The following is an 18,540-nucleotide window of genomic DNA, read 5'->3' as shown; positions in this document are numbered from 1 at the left end:
ATTGTACTTTTAAACTGACGGATGTCACAGCCCACTTCACCACTCAATTTCCTAAAGAATATTACAGAATAAAGACTTCATTTTAAATATGTAACACCACATATTTTATTCATAACTAAATTTGGGAGAATGTGAAAAGATACCAATTACTCAGCATGTAAATGGAGTGTTTTTTGCCGTGCTCACATCAGAAAAATATTACTGGAATGAACATCAGGGAAAGTAAACTTTCAGTCACCAGTTTAAGTATACTTGGAAGCATAGGTTCAAACTTGCACATGTAAATAAGCATGAAAGCATTTATTCAATATGGAAGTAGAACTAGCATTTTAGTACTTAACTAATGAGGTACAATTAAATATCACAGAGTGCATTCCAAATATTCCCTATAAATAATGTCAAAGTACTAAACAAAGGTTTCACGGACAGCAGATTAATCTAAAGAGATTAGAATACTGTTTATGCCAACTCTTGAACTAGAAGATAAATTGACCTAGTCATTATGAATTCTCAATTGCAACCCTTAAGCTTCAGGCTGGAGTTTGTATTGTGAGAATTGAAAGGGCTTCCTTGAGATGAGAATTATTGGGAATCCTAGTAAACTCAGCTTCCAGAGCAGAAAGGTATGTGCGAGTGCATTCAGCATACTCTGCATTCAGTAGATGGCAGTGGTATGCAGTTGTAGATTAATTCAGGATTTTCTCTTGAGCAGACGCTCTCACCTACATGAAACCAAGTAATTTTCTGTCTATTTCAGTCTTTTTTTTTTTTTTTCCCCCAACAAATATTAATATAGCAGGTCATTTTTCACCTGCTGGAGCAGACAAGGATACAAAATGCTAGAGATCTTTGCTAATTTACTGTAATCTTCATTACACAGCACTTGGAAGCATCTGGTAAGTTTTGAATTTCAAACAATGGTATTACATAGCGAAAGGAATGCATCTGTCTGGAGCATTAACTCATTTTCCATCTATGCTCTGTGGAACTTAGTATGTACACATCAAAGTCTCAAAATAAAAATATTCAGTAAGCGGGAACTGTGTGTGTTATTTAACAGAAGTAGTAACATGGTGACGTCCTGGAATACTGAGTACAGAAATAGAATGTTTTCCCTTGTCCACAGGAGCAAACTGCAAATCTGTTGGAGGAAAGTAGTGTGTGTGTTTGTTAGTGTAAGCAAACAAATGACTGAGGTAATTTGAAATTATAAAGCTTTCAGTTATGCAAACTTGGAAAAACCAAAGCAGATGTAGTGTTTATATGGTAGGAATCACAGATGAAGAGACTAAAAAATACTTAAATTACATTGCCTAAGTAGATATTTTCCTATATAGCTGTTATTTCTAATACTAAAAATTAGAACATGCTTCAAGATTCATGATTGTTTGTGATGGAAGGATTTGCTCTCTGTTGCATAAAACAATGTTCATTCTTTCCTCCCTGTGAGAAAGTACGATAGGAAAAACGTGAAAAAAAAATCAGTCTGTGAGTTGTAACACAGGCACACATTTGTCCTAAGTGTGTGGATTACTCCTGGACAGACCCGGTTGTCCCCGGGTAGGAAGTTCAAACATCATATGCTTTCATCAGTTAAATGTTCTATTCTCTATTTCTCTGATGTATCAGACACCACCTGATAATCCACAGGAACTTTAAAATCTAGATGAAATCTAGATTAATTCAGCTGTTCTTTTCAGAATAAAGAGTGATACTATTACAATTGCAATGGTATTGCAGCATTTAAAACCCTGTTTCCATCATAGTCAAAGCTGCTGGACATCTCCAGTTTTATAGATAAGAACTTTGTCCTACCTAGGCCTAACAATAAAAGTTTTAATCAAGTTGGTCACAGCCAAAGTTTAAGAATGAATGAAAGTAGGAAACTGAGGCTTTTCAGTTGGTCAGGGTACTGAAGAAAGTGGTATGTATTAATTAATTTGACTCTTCTTAGCAATAGTGGAAACCATTCTCCTAAGCACTATGAGGCTGTGGTGTGGCAAGTGAGGAGATGGGATTGACTGCTTGTGACAGAGGCCTACAGTGATGTCTGTGTCTAGGAGGAATACTTGAATCAGAATCTCTAGGTGCATACTTCATGTTCCATTTATTCTCAGGATATTTTGCTACATGTGACAGTGTCTGTAGTCAGATTCCTGCAGTTTACTCAGCACCATAACATGCTCTTATCAAATGGAATGTTACTTTTCTCTTTTTCCCACAAGGATGCCTTGTGTTTGTACTCTTTTCTATTTTACTCGTTGATCTGGAACAAGACTTTTATTTATTTATTTATTTATTTATTATCACTTCTTTTTATTGTATTTTACTGAAGCTGTATATCCCTTCCTACAGTTTGCATAAATCACTATGTAGTTAAATTAAGGCATAAAGAATATCTTAATTTTGCTTTCTTATGTATTTGCTTTTAAGAACTGCTTTTGTAGAGGCATTGTTTATTTTTAAGAGATACCGCTATCATGCTGATGAATACTTTCATCCTGGCATTGCAATTTTCCGTTCATTCATCTTTCAGGTATGTTTCTTCACTGGGATATTTTCTTCTTGTTTCTGTCTATTTTCATCTCTAGAAATTCTTCTGACAACTTACCAGTTCCTTTATGAATTTCCATTTGAAAGATCACTATCACATTTATCACCATACATTATATTTTTCCATGAGGTAAAAACATCTTGGCATTGTTGCAAGTATGCAAGAAGGAAAGGAGAGGTAATTCCTGAATCCTTCCCCTTTCTAAAGAACAGACAGAACATATATTGACTCAAAATGGATTTACCAGTACGAGTGTAAAACTGATCGGGATCATTGTACGATATATTAAGATACATTACCATTCCTGTTGATCATATCTTGAACAGTGTTTATTTACAAACAAGTTTCTATGAGTTTTTAATCTTTTGGACTGCTTGGCTGACTATTAATAAGTGACTGCTTGAAGTGCAGAACAATGTAAGATTCAGAAAGGTCTGTTATTCCAACATATGACAGACCTTTTACAGTGGATATTCTAAGCCTGGCTAAAAGTGCCAGGCTTTAAATACTCTAATTGAAGTGTGCTATGGAGTGTACTTTAGCATCTTCAGCGTTTAAATCTGACAAATACAGTTTAGGTAGCAGATGGAAGGATAGTTGTAACTAATGTCATCTTCCCTTGGATACACATGCATTTTCCTGAAACATTTACCTGCCTTGGAGAAGTTTTCCAGAAATGCTTTAGCATCCATTTACTATTTTTTTCTGCTTTTTGTTTATTTATTTATTATTTTTTCTTTTTATTATTATTTTCAATTTTTTTCAGAACTTGAAGAAAATGTGCATTTATTTATTTATTTGAAATGCATGGGTTTTCTTACAAAAAGTGAAGATCATGGTTCTTGATGAAGATTTCTTTTTCTTATATATATGAGTTAAAGGACAGTCGTTGAATCATAGAACTGTAGAATGGCTTGAGCTGAAAGGGACCTTTAAGATCCAATGAAGAGAGATGAATGAAAAAGAGCCCAAGATCTGATACTTGTCATTTTCTGTGTTTTTCTGGAGTACAGCCTGAAGTCAGACATTGTAGGGCACTCTGTGAAGTAAAGTAAGCAAAGGCTGCTGCCTGTTGGAGACATTATTTGTCTTGTTTTTTGTTTTTTTTTCTGCCAAGGTGATATCACCTCAGGATATGAGGATGTGGAGCTGTCAACAAGCTGTGTTGTGTGGATTTTGACTAATTCAGTGCTCTAAGCATGTGTCTTCTTGTTATTTATACAAAAGCAGGACATGAATTTTCCAGGTGTGATTGTGACTACATAGCGCTGGAGACAATGCAAACACAGGGTAAAAAATCAGCACCTGTGGTCACAGCTTTGCAATCTTAATGCACGGAACAAAGAAAAGTGGTAATCCTCAGCCAAGGAGATGCAGCTATGTCTCTATTGCAGGCTGAGCACATGCCCTAGCCTGGGACTCTGATTTATTTAGTCTTCTACCTCTCCACATGTCCAAATTATGGAAAAATTAGATACTCATCTCAGCAACCAGGTGCTGAACAACAAGTGCATTAGCTTTACAACAGTGGTTTAAATCAACTTGGGAAAGTTTATGACAAAATTGTGGGTACAGTGGAGATCTAGAGCAGCTGTTGCTTACTGCTTCGCTCAGAGCTTTCTTGCTCTCATACAGGCTTTTGATCTCAGCATGGAATAAAACTCCTGCACATCCACACAACTTCTACTTGAAGCCCCAAGTCTTTCTGTGAGCTATCATAATTCACAATAAGAAAATTAACAATCAGGATTGTTTATGGTTGAAACTGTAGCATAAAGTTAACCAGTCTCTGTGTGAAGCTGGAGAATCTCCTACATTTGTAACTTCCCTATGCTTTCATCATGTATTTTTATATTCTTTATATTTTAAGCAGAATATCTGTATGAGAACAATTAATAGCTGCCCATGTTCACTAGTCTCTGTGAAAGGAGTGTATTACGGGTAGCATTATGCCCAAGATTAGTAATCATCTGCAGACATACATGGAGGTCCTAATTTAAGTAAAAATGAAATCCTTGAGTTAAGATCATGTATGGTTATAAATGGGATTATAGTGATGAGACTAAGGTCAGTAGCACAAACACATTTTGTCTTAGATGAACTGTCTCTAGAGAGCAGTGTAAGTTTTATAAGTTTAAGCACAAGAAAGTTGCAGTCTAAAGAATCCCCGAGCTGATGAAAAAACAATCCAATTCCCTCCCCTATGGTATATATAGTGGCTGTATTTTAGCTTGTGTAAGATGATTTTGAGGCATGGATTGAATAAACTCTCTCTACTCAGTATTTCCTGCTTGTGTGGGTTTCTTTCATTTTCCTGTTTCTTTTGTATTTTTGCCCAGCGTCACTTCACACTGTTTTGATTTCAGCAACACATTGCCAATCCATCTTCTTTTATTACATGCTGCTGCTTTTCATTTGTGAAATTAATGTCAGAGGAATTTAACTTGCTCTGTGAGGATGTGAGCATGCATTGCAAGAATGGATATTAAGATGTCTCTTTTAATAGGTGATAGGTACACATAAAGTATAACTGGAGCAATTAAGAACAGGCTAAAAGCCAGAATAACCTAGTGTAGATGTTCTGTCTTGGTGATCTTTCATTGCCTGATAAAAGGATCCTGTATGGAGCTGTGATCCTGCTTCTGACTGTGGTGTGATCTGGTTGGGAATCAATGATAGCTATTCCATTCTTTCAGGATTGTCATCATTATTTTGATTTAAATTATAGGTCCTTTTAGACCTCAGCCTCATATTTAAGCACAGTTGGGAGAGCTTTCTTATGCTCAACATGGACAATTTGAGAAACCTTTTTCATGAGGAAAAAAAAAGGTAGAAAATAGCTATGGAATAAATAGTTTTTCTGGTCATAAGCAGTGCTGAGGCCCTCATATACTGCTGGAAGACCAAAAAATTATTGTACTTATGTCAGGCAATTGACAGTTCAGGCAGAGCTGCCCATGCCATTAGAGCAAGCAGACAAAAGTGTTCCATTGACCTGTGCTGCCAGTATTTTTTATACAAATGAACTTGGGTTGTCTTTGTGGAGTGCTAGGGGCTCACCAATTGCATTTCAGCAAGCAAATGTATAAGAGAAGAAAATGAACGCTTGAAGAAAGCTGAGGCATGAGCACATGTTGAAAGGATGATTGCCCTGAAGGCTGGCAGCTGCAGCAGGCAGAAAGTGTTGTCCAGCCCCTGCACCACACATGGCTGACCTAGTTTTCTCATTGGGATGGAGCAAACCCGAGCCAAGAGAAATTGCTTGTAGGAATCAGTCCCTGCAGCCTTCACTCTCAGCTACAGCTGCTGTGTGTGTCTGAAATGCTGAGCTCCTTTACTCAGAATCATATCATTTATCCTGTTTTCTGCCTGAGTACTAAAGGGTGGGGTTTTGACATTCTGTCACGTTTGATACAGAAGGACATCTTCTGTCCTGGTTGTATTATAGATTTTTTCCTAAAGGATTTTACAGGGCAAAAGGTGATTTCTGTTCTCAGAGCAAATTCTATAGATTTTGAAAGCGCCTGGCTTCTAAACATTGTTAGTCAGAGCCAGAAGTGGCCTGCTCTTAGCCCAGTCTTCACCAGGGTACAGCTGTTCCTCTTTATTGGTCTACTTGAGGCATCCCATTCAAAACTCATCCAGACTTTCACTATTGTCTTGTCTTATGCTTCATTCTGAGTACAATTTTAAGGTTCCTGATATTTCATGTCAGTAAAATTCTATGTTTAAGTTTAGGAAGGTTGATTCTTCATTTGAAATAAGGAAACAAAATAAATTTACGTCAGTTAAAACTGAGATTTTCTTGGAATGTTAAGTAAATAATGTGCCCTTATCTTGCTGCGTTGCAGTGGGGCTTGGACATTTAGCTTAAAACTCCAGCCTAAAACTACCCTCATGTGACCTCTGAGAAAATGCCTAAAATCAGTGGTAAGAATTTATTTTGGCAGATAATTAACATCTTCCTATATTATGAAGGAGAACTTTCATAAATGACAAGGAAATATTAATAAATATGATTAGCTTTAGGTCCTAAGGTTGAGACAATCAATTCATTACATTAGTGCTAAGAAAGGCATTTCTTTTGAATTTAATATAACGTGGTTATGAACTCAAACACTTGTCAATGCATGATACCATGTTTATATTATTTATGAACTTTCTTAATGTACAGATCAATATTCAATTTCTAAGGTGTACAGAAATAGTCAACAAAAAGTCTGATCATGCATGTAGTAGGATATAATATTCCACTGTGAATTAAATAAAAATCATAATATTGTTGAGACAACAAAACAAAACAAAAAGTAAGAAAAAGAAAGGAATGCAAAAGAACCTAGATTCATTTGATTAATTTGAGAAGTTATCACAGAATGTCAGGGAAGGAATCTCAAAAGATCGTCATTACTGTGGCTCTTTACAGAAGATTTCTTGTATATAATGATTTCAGTGTTTTTACTTTAATTTATACTCTATAGATATGTTTGTTTTCTTCTCTCCTCAGAAATTTTTCCAAGAGATTCCAGCCTAAAAGACAAATTCATTAAACATTTCACAGGTAAGAAAAGTTGTTCTTAACCATATATGAATATTCTAAGTAGCCATAGGAAGAATCACATATTAGCTTTCTTGAGGTTAGTGAACCAAGTTTAACCTTTGTAAAGTTATAATTCCATCATTTAGGACCAGAAAGTTTGAAGAACTCAGAATGAAGAGCATTTTGGTTTGAGTCTCTCTTTGAATAATCTAGCTTAAAATACTTCTTTAAAAACATAGTAAGCTAAAACATTAATGATTTGAAACCTATTGTTTCATTTTTATGGTCCTATTGCTACTTGCTGATTTGTGGCCTCACAAGAAGATTAATAGTTGTAGTTAGTGAATGTATGTACATATATCCTCTATATCCACATACAAACATTTAGTAGTATGATGTTAAAAATAGGTCATCACCTATCCACTGTCTCTAGCAAATAATATTTAAATGAAAGAACTCAGACATACTATTTTTATTATTTTAAATATATGTTTTTCTATAATAGTTGTCAGTTCTACCATATTTTTAAGACTTAATTTTAAATCTTCTAGTGGGACTGCATACATCTTTCAGATCATATCTATGTAGCTGTGTAATTTTTTACTATATCAGCAAAATGCTTTTTGTCTTCTACATCATGATATTTATGTGTGGATGCTTGTTTTAAATTAGCAAACAAATGCAGTAAAGAAAGATTAAATCAGTGTAAATGAATCAGAAAAAAACATTAGCTATGTTAAATAGGGAAGCTTAATAAGAATACAGTCAAATACTTGAATGTAAAGATGTGTAGTTGTATAACTTCACTTGTAACACTTATCTTTTGTACTTGATTTTGTAACTACTGGAAAAAATATTGTACTCTTTGAATGCAAACAAAACAACAACAACAAAAGCTGCCAATAGCAAAGTGCTTGTGCTGATTCTTTACTTTCTAGTTCCAAACATTCTGAAATTCAGAAAAATAGTCTGGATGTATGGCACTGCAAATCTGCTGGTGATTTTGAATATTATTGGGATTAGTGAGACTAAAACCTGGTGAAAGAAAGAGATGGCAGTAGGTGCATGATAAAGAGAATTGGACATTTTGGACAGTCCATGACATGAAAGGGAAGAATTTCCTTTGCATGGAAGAGGAGTCCTAAGACCTTCAGGATAAGCACAACAGTAAGAATCATTCTGCCAGCTGCTCAATGCAGACTGATAGCATTTACAGGAATGTTGCTACATGCAGCTGCTTCTTCACTGTTACAGTAAAAAAGAATAATTATGAACCTTGTCATTTTCAATTCCTATGAAAAAGAAATGAAAAGAAGATAAAGATTTGAACTTTTGCTATTCTATGTAGCACAGGAGTACTGGAAGATTCTATTCTGAAGAGGGAAGACAAGAAAATTTTGCTTGAATTAATAATTAATGTTCCCTTTTCATTTTTAACATTGGAAACTTTTCAGCCACCATAACAATCTCAACATAAGAATCTGAGTAGACTAAATGATGACTACAGAATAAGTTCCTTTGCTCAAGAACAACCACAAAACAATAGCCATGAGTTTTATAGAAGGTATTTTGAGAATACTAAAACACAGAAGTGAAAAAGAGCAAAAACCACTTGCAGGCCTGTTTCTGGAACCATTTATTAAATAAATAGTATTTTTCTGCATGGGTAGCTGTCATCAAAATTGCTGAAATTATTTGACTAAGAATAGCTGTAATGAATAAGGGAAGCAGGTTCATTCCAAGATTTTTGGAAGTTTATTTCTTTGTTGGCTCAGGATTGCTGCCTACATCTTTCTTATTATTATTTTTATTAGGATCTTCAGTGATGGGGCATTCTGTCTGATTTGTCTTTTCTACAGCTTCATTAGATCCTCTAATCCTTAGTCTTTTTTCTTTTACAGTCTATTTTTCTTGATTCTGTTCAAATCGTAATCCTTTTTCTACCTACGTTAATTAAGTAAACTATTTCAAGCGAGTCCTTACTAGTGCAAGACTTAGGACATTCTGAACTAATGAAGTTGTGAAAAAAAGGAGAGAAAAATCAACAGTAACTTTACAGTCCATTGTCTTTACAGTTTCAAGGTTAAGAGAATTATTCTACACTTTTAGTTTGCCAAGAATAGTAGACATTTTAAAGCCAAAGAAGAACTGTATTTAGCAATCCTTGACTGTAGGAAAAATCATAAATAATATAATGAGTCATAAAGCTATCTATCAATTTGGCTTGAAAACCCTGTTGACACAGATTGCTCTATAAGGCAGAAATAAAATTAACAGAATGTATTTTGTGGTAAGGAAGAAAGATGAAAAACCATGTATTACCTGCAAGGACGTGGAATTCATTTAGTGACAAAAGCTGTTGTTATCTTCATGCATCTTTGAAAATTTCAAATTGCATACTTTCTCTGCAGGCTAATTACTCACTCAGATAAAAAAATAGCAACGATCTTCCAGTTCAGAGTTGCAGAGACTACTTCGTCAGTTTATTCAAAAGCATACTTGTGGCTGAAAAAACACAGAATCACAGAATTACAGGGGTTAGAAGAGATGTCTAGAAATCACTGAGTCTAACTCTTCTGCAAAAGCAGGTTCTCTATAATAGGTCATGAAAGTAGGCATCCAGATGGGTCTTGAATATCACCAAAGAAGGAGACTCCACAACCTCTCTTAGCAGCCTGTTGCAGTGCTCCATCACTCTGACTGTAAAGAATTACTTCTGCTTATTTGTGTGCAACTTCTATGTTCCAGCTTTAGAACATTGCTCCTTGTAATACTACACACCTCTGAAAAGAGTCTGGCCTCATCCAATTGCCTCCTGCACTTTAGATATTTATAAACATTGATCAGATCCTCTCTCAGTCTTCTCTTCTCCAGGCTGAACAGACCCATATCTCTCAGCCATTCCTCACAGAGAGAAGCACTTTGTCATCTTTATCACCCACCGCTGGACTACTACGAGTTGATCCCTGTATTTTGAACTGGGGAGCCCAAAACTGGACACACACTTCAGGTGTGGCTTCATCAGGGCAATGTGGAGAGGGGAAGGATCAGCTCCCTCGACCTGCTGGCCGAGCTCTTTTTAGTTCATCTGAGGATCCCATTGGCCTTCATTGTCATGAAAGCATATTGCTGGCTTATGGCCAACCTGTTGTCCACTATGATCCCTAGATCCTTCTCTGTAGAGATTTTCCCCTTCAGGTCATCCGCTAACCTGTACTGGTGCATGCGGTCATTTTTTCCCCAGGTACAGGACTCTTGCAGTACTTGCTTCTGTCAAACCTCATCAGGCTTCTCTCTGACCAGCTCTTCAATCTGTTCAGGTCCCATTGAATGACTGCACAGCCTTCAGGTATGTCTGCTACTCCTCCCAGCTTTGTATCATCAGCAAACTTGATGGGGGTAGATTCAATCCCTTCATCCAGGTCACTGATGAAGATGCTGAACAAGATTGGACTCAGCCCTGACCCCTGCGAACACTGATAGTTACAGGCCTCCAACTAGGCTCTATACCACTAATGACAGCTGAGTTCTGCCAGTGTGCACGATCTCAACACACCTCACCATCCACTCATCTATCCCACACTTTCTAAGCTTCATTGCGAGGATGCTGTGGAAGACTGTAGGACGAATGAGTGCAATGACAGAGCCTTTATTTGAGAAATGGGTACTATAGTAAAATATATCAGAAGGAATTAACTATCCAAATCTGTTTTAAAACAGCTGTATCTGCTTCCACATATTATGTGATTTAAATGTTATGTTTTTGTTCTCTTTTTCATCTTGGATGCTATTGCTATTACATTCCTGGGGCTATAAGTAGTTATGGAAGGCCTTTGGTGACTTAACCTATCAGCTATAGTTTGAAGACCAGTAGCTTTACATTATTATTAAATGTTAATATGAATAGTTAACATGATATATCCGAAGAAAAGAGCAGCAGTTGGAAGAGCAGACAGCATGCTACACCCCGAGCACACAGGGATTTGCCTCATCCAAATGTTAAAACATATGCTGCCCTCTACAGGTCTGTGCCCCTTTCTGCTAGAACTACTTCAACAAGTAATTATGTTCCTATGTAGTATTTGGCCATAATTTTTCCTTAGCGTTCATGTTGTATTCATACAGAGCTTTATAAATGATTGATGTGCAAATTAGAAGCATTAGCAGGTCAAGCTACTTAACTTTTGCTGGGCTTAGAATTTCATATTTGCTTAAAGTATTGCTTTTACATATCATTAGGAATAATACCTGCATGGCTTCTGTGTTTATTTGTTTTTTTTTTCTTCTTCTACATTATAATATGGACTACTGAACTAACTATGTACTGCTGTAGTTGCACTGTTCTATTTTTCACCACATAGTAAATGCTACCATTAATTTGAAATTAATGGAATTTCAAGGCTAACATGGTCTATCACTTCCAGGTTTTTCTTTTATCTGGATCATGAGTATAGTACTATGAATCATAGGATAGCTTGGGTTAGAAGGGACCTCCAAGGTCATCTGTTTCTTACCCCTTGCCATGGGCAGGGTTTCCAACCCTGTCAGGTACTGCATAAGGCCTCCAGCACCTCACCATTCTCTTGGTGAAAAAATTCCCTCTGGCATCTAACATAAATCTGCCCTATTTAAATTTAAAACCCTTATTCCTCCCATCCCCCCATTCTATCATTCTGATACCATGTTGAAAAGTCTGTTTCCTTCTTGTTTATAAAAATCACAGAATTATAGAATTGTAGGGGTTGAAATGGACTTCTGTTATGTCCAAGTCCCTGTTAAATCAAGTTTCCTGTAGCAGATCACACTGGTGGGAATTCAGACAGGTTGTGTATATATTCAGAAAGGGAGAATCCACAACCTCTCCTTAAGCAGTTTGTTCCAGTGCTCTGTCACTCTGACAATAAAGAAGTTCGTTGCATTAGCATGGAACTTCCTGTGTTCCAGTTTCTGCTTATTGCCCCTTGTTCTGTTGCTGTGCCTGCCACTAGAAAGAGTCTACCTGCAGTGACTTGACTCCTGCACTTTAGATATTTATAAACAGTTATAAGATCAACATTTATAAGCTCCCCTTATGTATTGGATGGATGCGGTGTGGTTCCTTGGAGCCTTCTCTATCCAGGTTGAAAAAGCCCAGCTCCCTCAACCTTTCTTCATGGGAGAGATGTTTCATCCCCCTCACCGTCTTCATGGCCTTCCTCTGAAACCTTTCCAAAATCTTCACATCTTTCTTGTGGTGGGGGCCCTAGACCTGGGTGCAGTACACCAGATGGGGCCTTATAAGGGCAGAGTAGAGGGGGACAATCACCTCTCTTGTTCTGCTGGCCACTTCTCTTTTAATGCAGCCTTGGATACTGTTGGTCTTTTGGGCTGCTGCAAGTACTCAGTACTGTCTCACATTGAGTTTTTCATCTAGCAGCATCCCTAAGTCCTTCTTGATAGGGCTGCTCACAGGGGGTTCTCACAGTCTGTANTACATATCTGGGATTTCTCTGACCAAAGTGCAACACCTTGCTGAATTTCATTAGGTTCACAGAGGCCTACTTTTTGAATTTGTTCAGATCTTTTTGGATGGTATCCATTCGTCCTGTCTTATCAACCACACTACTCAGCTTGTATAGTAGCATAGTAATAGTATCACTTTCTGTTGTTTCAGTTGCAGATATTGTTATAGTTGTGTTTCATGTTAATTATTTAATGCATAGCAAAATATGAAGGGTAATTTTATCCAAACACATTGAAATTAATTCTACGTGTTGGCAGTATTGTTTGAAATGGTAAAGTAGTGCCACTGAAAGCTTGTAGTTAACTCCTGCTTACCCTCTAACAGGGCCAGTCACATTTTCATCAGAGTGCAGCAAGCACTTTCATCGACTGTATCACAATACAAGGGACTGCTCAACACCAGCTTGTAAGTAGCAACTAAAGTACTTTAGAATTCTAACAATGATATTTGTTTTAAAGCAACCTGCTTTCTGCTTTTTCTGCTCAGTTTTTGATGTACTGATCCTTCTGTAGCAGTTAAATATTGCTAAAGTATTTAACAAGGTCTTCTAATGCACAGAGATTTTTCTATGTTATCTATATGTGTATTTATATATAATGCAGTTGCAGTCAGCTACATATAACAGAGTTCCTTCTAAATTGTGAATGAGACTAATGTAAATGAAATGAAAATTCTGGGGGAAAATAATCAGGCATGCCACTGAAGAGATGGGTTATAAAGCCATGTTCTCCTTTCTACTCCCATTAGATCTACCTACTTACTTGTGCAATAAGATGAAATATGAACAATTTCCTACCTTATTTTTGCATATGTGCCAGTTAGGGATGACAGTTTTCTAAAAAGTTATGCATATAGCCTTGTAAGTAGACATTATGATAAGCCAGACACCTATCTGTCACGTGATACATAACAAAAATGTCACGTATTTTGCATATCATCTATCTTGAATATACATATCCACTGCACATAGATATTGTTTGGACTGTCTACATTTCTATTTCTGTGCTACATTCTTTCCTATTAAGAAACACAGTTGTGCTATTTCTGTTCTAATTAAACATCTTTTCTCTAAAGTTAAAATTGAATTTGCAGTCAGGACTGTGTGAAGAACTGATTTTTAAACTTAACTATCAACACAAAAATTGAATTGAATTGAAAAAAATGTCATTAAAACCAAATCAAGTTTTATTTCTCCTTTTCTTCAGCCAGACCTGAACCAGACAATGAGTTTCATTCAGCCTGAAATGTTCTGTTGATCTAGAAGCAGAGTTCAGTTCTCAGAACTGTCTCCACCTTATCTGGCACCAAGATTTAGAATAGTTATTGAGGTTGATCATAGCCAGGATCTTTTTGTGTCTCTTTAGAGGGAGTTGTTATTTTCTTTCTGGGAAAACCCTATCTGCCACAGAATGTCTAAGGATGACTAACGTCCTCTCCTGCTGATATGGTTATATGCTATTTTTTTTTTTACAAATATTCCCTGAAGCACAGATCCCAGGTTGGCACTTGGTCTCTTGCTGTTTGGCACATTTTCTGTTAAGTTTTCTGACAAGAAACTTACAAAACAAGAGAAGAAAAATGCACTTTCTATTTACCAAATAGTTAAGATTTCCATCAGGCAGTGGCTCAGAGACCACTTTGTACAACTGGTCCTTTGAATGAAGGGCACCACAGCAGGAGAACAAGTGTCTCTAGTCTTATGATTAGAAGGTTTAGAATGATTAGAAGACATGGAAAATATGGATTCCTATCAAAGTCAATAGTAAGTGGAACAATAGAAAAGCTTGAGAGTCTGGTGACAGAATACCTCATAGTCTGCTTATTAGAGTAGCCTCCCAAGTAATGAGTTAAGTTCCTTCGGGTAAAGCTGGGAATTCAACTTTGTCTTATACGTCTTAAGAGTAGAAATTGAACTGCTGCCGTTACTCACGTTTCCTCTAGAGCCCAAGATAGAATGAAGTATAATTTTGCATCTTGCAGTCATAATGTAATGGATTTCTATCAGAGAATTGCATTATTGTGTTGAAAGCCTGAAAATCTATTACAAGTCCTACCTTTAATTTTACAGTGTTTGAGAGCATCTGGCAGTTGAGGTCCATTATTGATGGTATTTTTTGTTTTTTAGATTATAAAAGGTGTGCAAGGTTGCTAACAAGATTAGCAATGAGCCCTTTGTGTACACAGTCCTAGGATGTTTGCTATGTAAGTATCATTTTTTCTTTTTCACTATTCTTTTAAAATAATTTAATAGTCTAATGATTTATTTCACATTTGTACCTTGTCCTTGCATGTACACATAGAAACATGATATAAATAGTGCATGGAACTCTGGCACTGCTATTAAGACTGACTAGATAGTAATGGAAATATATGGAAGCACTGGTGTCTCTGATACAAGCCCCATTATAATGCCCTACCAGTCCCTGGTGGCACTGTAGACTGTAATTATGTTCTGGGTCACATCTTGCTGTCAAAACTTTGAGAAGACTAGTTGGTGAACTTAAAAAATGCATGAAGATGTGATCAGTGCATTTCTAGCCTTTAAATAAGAAGTCTCTATTGTTAATGCATGGAAAAAGAAGGTCTTGGTCTCAGGACTGCAATATTAATAGATGTCCTATCACTTCATTCATTGTCAGGACCTCTTTTCATTCTCAAATTATGTTCTAAGAATTCATCTAAGGTTAATAACATAAATAGTGGTGGTAGTAAACTGAACATAAAGATGTAGTAATTTTGAAGTCTTTAATTAACAAGCTGTGAAAGGTACCAGCTCATAAGTAACATGTTAAATACATTAATTAAACAGCAGTATCACTGATGAAAGAAGTATCTTCAAGTGAACTGTTCTCTAGTATGTTGAATATTAATGAGATGTTTGCACATTTCATATTAATTTGAAAAACAGCACTGATTTTTATGGGCCAAGAAATATATACAAAATCAATGGAAAAGTGATGTATTTAAATTTTTTTGTTTCATCTCACAACCTCCTTCTGTCAAATACTGCCTGGAGTTTGGTGGAGCTGTGTATGTCACTTCTTCCTGAATCAAGACTTCAATTCATACTAATCAAGAATAAGAATGAAAGAGTAGGATATGAGTCAGTGTTAGTTAATTTGATTTCCAAGTGGAGGTAGGATTCATTTTGGTGGTTGTGCAAAAATGCTTAGAAGAATATGGGAATAATTCAGTGCTGAGAAAAAATGACGTATTTTCTTTTTCCTTTTCATTTATTTTCTCAGCTATTTTTTTTTTTTTTTTCCGGTCTGTTTGGCCTCTTGCTTTCTGGGTCTTGCACATGGTTTTGAATATATCAGGGCACCAAACCTGAGACTGGCTATGGATGTTATTACTTTGTCAGGACATTTGCCAGTAATTCTTTCTGAGCGTCCTTTATTTTTTTATTTTTTATTTTTATTTTTATTTATTTATTTATATATATATTTGCATCCCTGCAAAACAGTATGCTTGTTAGTTTTCTTATTCAAACCTCTACATTCAAAAGCATCCTGGAAATCCCTCATTTTATGAGCTTTCATCTATATTATCTGTTTTTCATTCACCTGGCTTCATGGCTTGTCCTTTCAGAAACATTTCTGAGTGTTCTAGTACATTTTTCCCTTTTCTTTCAATCTGGTGATTCAAAGGTCTGCTTCCATACTCATAGCACATAAGCCACTATCACATTCCATTTCCAGCTTTAAAATATGAAAAGACCGTAAGTTGTTCCTGAGTTGCAAAACCAGCTGTTCTAATTTGCCTGCCAAACATATACTATAAGATGACATGTAGGAAAGGGATGTTAAGCCATGTTAGCTTACTCATGGAGGGTAAGCCATGTTAGCAGCTCATGTACACCGTGTTCATATAAAATTGTCTCTAGGCTGACTTTTTCTTTACTCTGTTAAAAATAGAGAGAGCATTACAGGAAAAAGCAGATACATGATCTGACTGTTTTTCTGCTTCCTCTGTGCTCCCTTCTGCTGTTCCTCCACTGCGTAGATGGAGTGGATAGTTTCCATGAAAGCAGGTATCAATGTACATTTTCATGTGAAAGATGAAGGGCAGCAGAAGCTTTTCTTCCTTCCTTTTGGCTAAACTAACATAAGCATGGGAATTGCTTATGTTATTCCCTTAGTAACACTGGATTTGTAGCATGATTTGGTGATTCCATCTACTCTAGCTTTTGGCACAGAGGATCTGTTTTCCTCTCCACCCTCACTGTAGTTTACCGTGGATTGGGTCCTAGCTAATGTTTTACATGAGGGAATTTACCTTTGCTTTAAAACCTAGTGAGAGTCCTGAGGTGCTCAGTTGACTGCAAGAAAGAAGGTCAACTGTTCTGTCAGATATCTTTAAACATTTTGTCTTAGAGTACTAAAAGAGGCTACCTTTTCCTCAAAACGAGAACTGCAATGCTATAACATGGGTAGTTTCTTCTTTGCCCTGCAAGTATCTGAGCAGGAAAGGAGATGTGGTCTTTATGTGTTGGAAATGAAACTTTGTCTTGGAAAGTTGTTTTTCACGTTGAGGTGGTATCATGCTGCAGCAGGAGCCAGGGGGTACAGCTTTGGACTTGCTTCAGCACCTTGGAGAAGGCCAGGGAGGGTGGCCTCCACACTGCTGGGTGGAGTGGACTGCTGTTAGGGCTTTGAGAGTTTCTTTTTACATCAGATGCTTGTAAATGGCAGTGAAGCATTTGATTGAACTCAGTATCTACGAAAGCACATAACTATTTTCATGGGTGATTTTTCTCTGAGATGAGCAGATGAAGCACTGTGTTAAACATCTTTGCATCAACACTGAGCATTTATCATGGCCAAATTCATCAATGTTTGCAGAAAAGCAAGACCCACTGGTGGTCTGGAGTGAAGACTTAGGCAATCTGAAGATAACTGAAAACTGCAAAAATCAGAAGTACACTAAGCAGTCTTCTGTGTTTTGAAACTAGTTTTAAAATGGCACATCATTTTATCTTTCAGACTTCCTACTAAGGAGAGAATTCTGATTTGCCAAGAAAGTGCCTTGAAATCTTCCAGGACAGAGAAGACATCTTTTACCTTCTTGATTTATGTCATTTTGTTACTAGATGCATTTTATTTTCATATATTTGTTGGACATTCCATATTTGTGTAAAACATTATTTTATTTTAATTTGTAAATTTGTTGCCTATAGTTCAGACAAGCCACTTATTTAAATACATTGTATATAAAGAATACTAATAATATACTGATTAAATGTTATAATCATATGCAGGGAGTTGGGAAAATTTTGCTGTTTCTCTTGTTCCGTTGTATTTACATCATTTTGCTCAGGCTCTTACTTTCATTATTTGCACTAACTTGAAATGCAGAAGTCTATGTAACTGAAATCTGAATAAGTTGTGGGGAAGTTTTACTTGCCATGGAAGATATTTTATATTATGAAGCTTTGTTAATATATATATTATTGCGCATCAGAAAAAAAAAATGCTCAGAAATGCACCTTGCTTTCAGGAACAACTGTATGACTATTCTGGATTATCATCAGTTACATTTGTACTGGCACTTATGGAAAGAGTTGCAAATAATGTAAATATAAAGACTGGAAAACTGCAATGCAGTTTTGATGGAATAAAGAACATAAAAATAAACTGTTTTCCCTGGGGTTATTTACATTTATTAAGAGGTCAATTATTTAATATGTAAACTTAACTAGCCTTGAAAAGCGGAAATAATTTTCCACTGATAACTGCAAACTATTGTTTTTAGGTTTTTTTTACAGAATTTATTTTTAAGAGGTAAATTCTGTTCAATGGGACCCCAATAAAAATGTGTCGTTCATCTACTGTGGACAACAGAAACCTTTTGGCGAGTGAAGAGAGCTTATGAAAGAGCCCCATAGATTAAAAATAATGTCAAATTGTATGAAACTGTAGAATAGAATGAAAACTTTTTGCTTGC

General features: G+C 36.2%; 1 protein-coding gene across 1 annotated transcript in view; it reads left to right on the top strand.

Moving 5' to 3' along the window:
• Nucleotides 1-18,219, top strand: part of ALKAL1 (ALK and LTK ligand 1) — a 34,177-nt gene extending 15,958 nt beyond the window's left edge. The window contains exons 2-5 of the mRNA XM_015855580.1: nt 7,059-7,112; nt 12,919-12,999; nt 14,720-14,796; nt 17,580-18,219. Coding sequence (XP_015711066.1) covers nt 7,059-7,112; nt 12,919-12,999; nt 14,720-14,784 — 200 coding nt within the window. The 3' untranslated portion in view covers nt 14,785-14,796; nt 17,580-18,219. The remainder of the gene's footprint in view (nt 1-7,058; nt 7,113-12,918; nt 13,000-14,719; nt 14,797-17,579) is intronic.
• Nucleotides 18,220-18,540: the final 321 nt, after the last annotated feature.

This window comes from Coturnix japonica, chromosome 2, assembly GCF_001577835.2.
Source record: "Coturnix japonica isolate 7356 chromosome 2, Coturnix japonica 2.1, whole genome shotgun sequence".
Classification (NCBI taxonomy): domain Eukaryota; kingdom Metazoa; phylum Chordata; class Aves; order Galliformes; family Phasianidae; genus Coturnix; species Coturnix japonica.
Note: the sequence above shows the minus strand (reverse complement) of the source record. Positions and strands in the feature narration are given on the sequence as shown.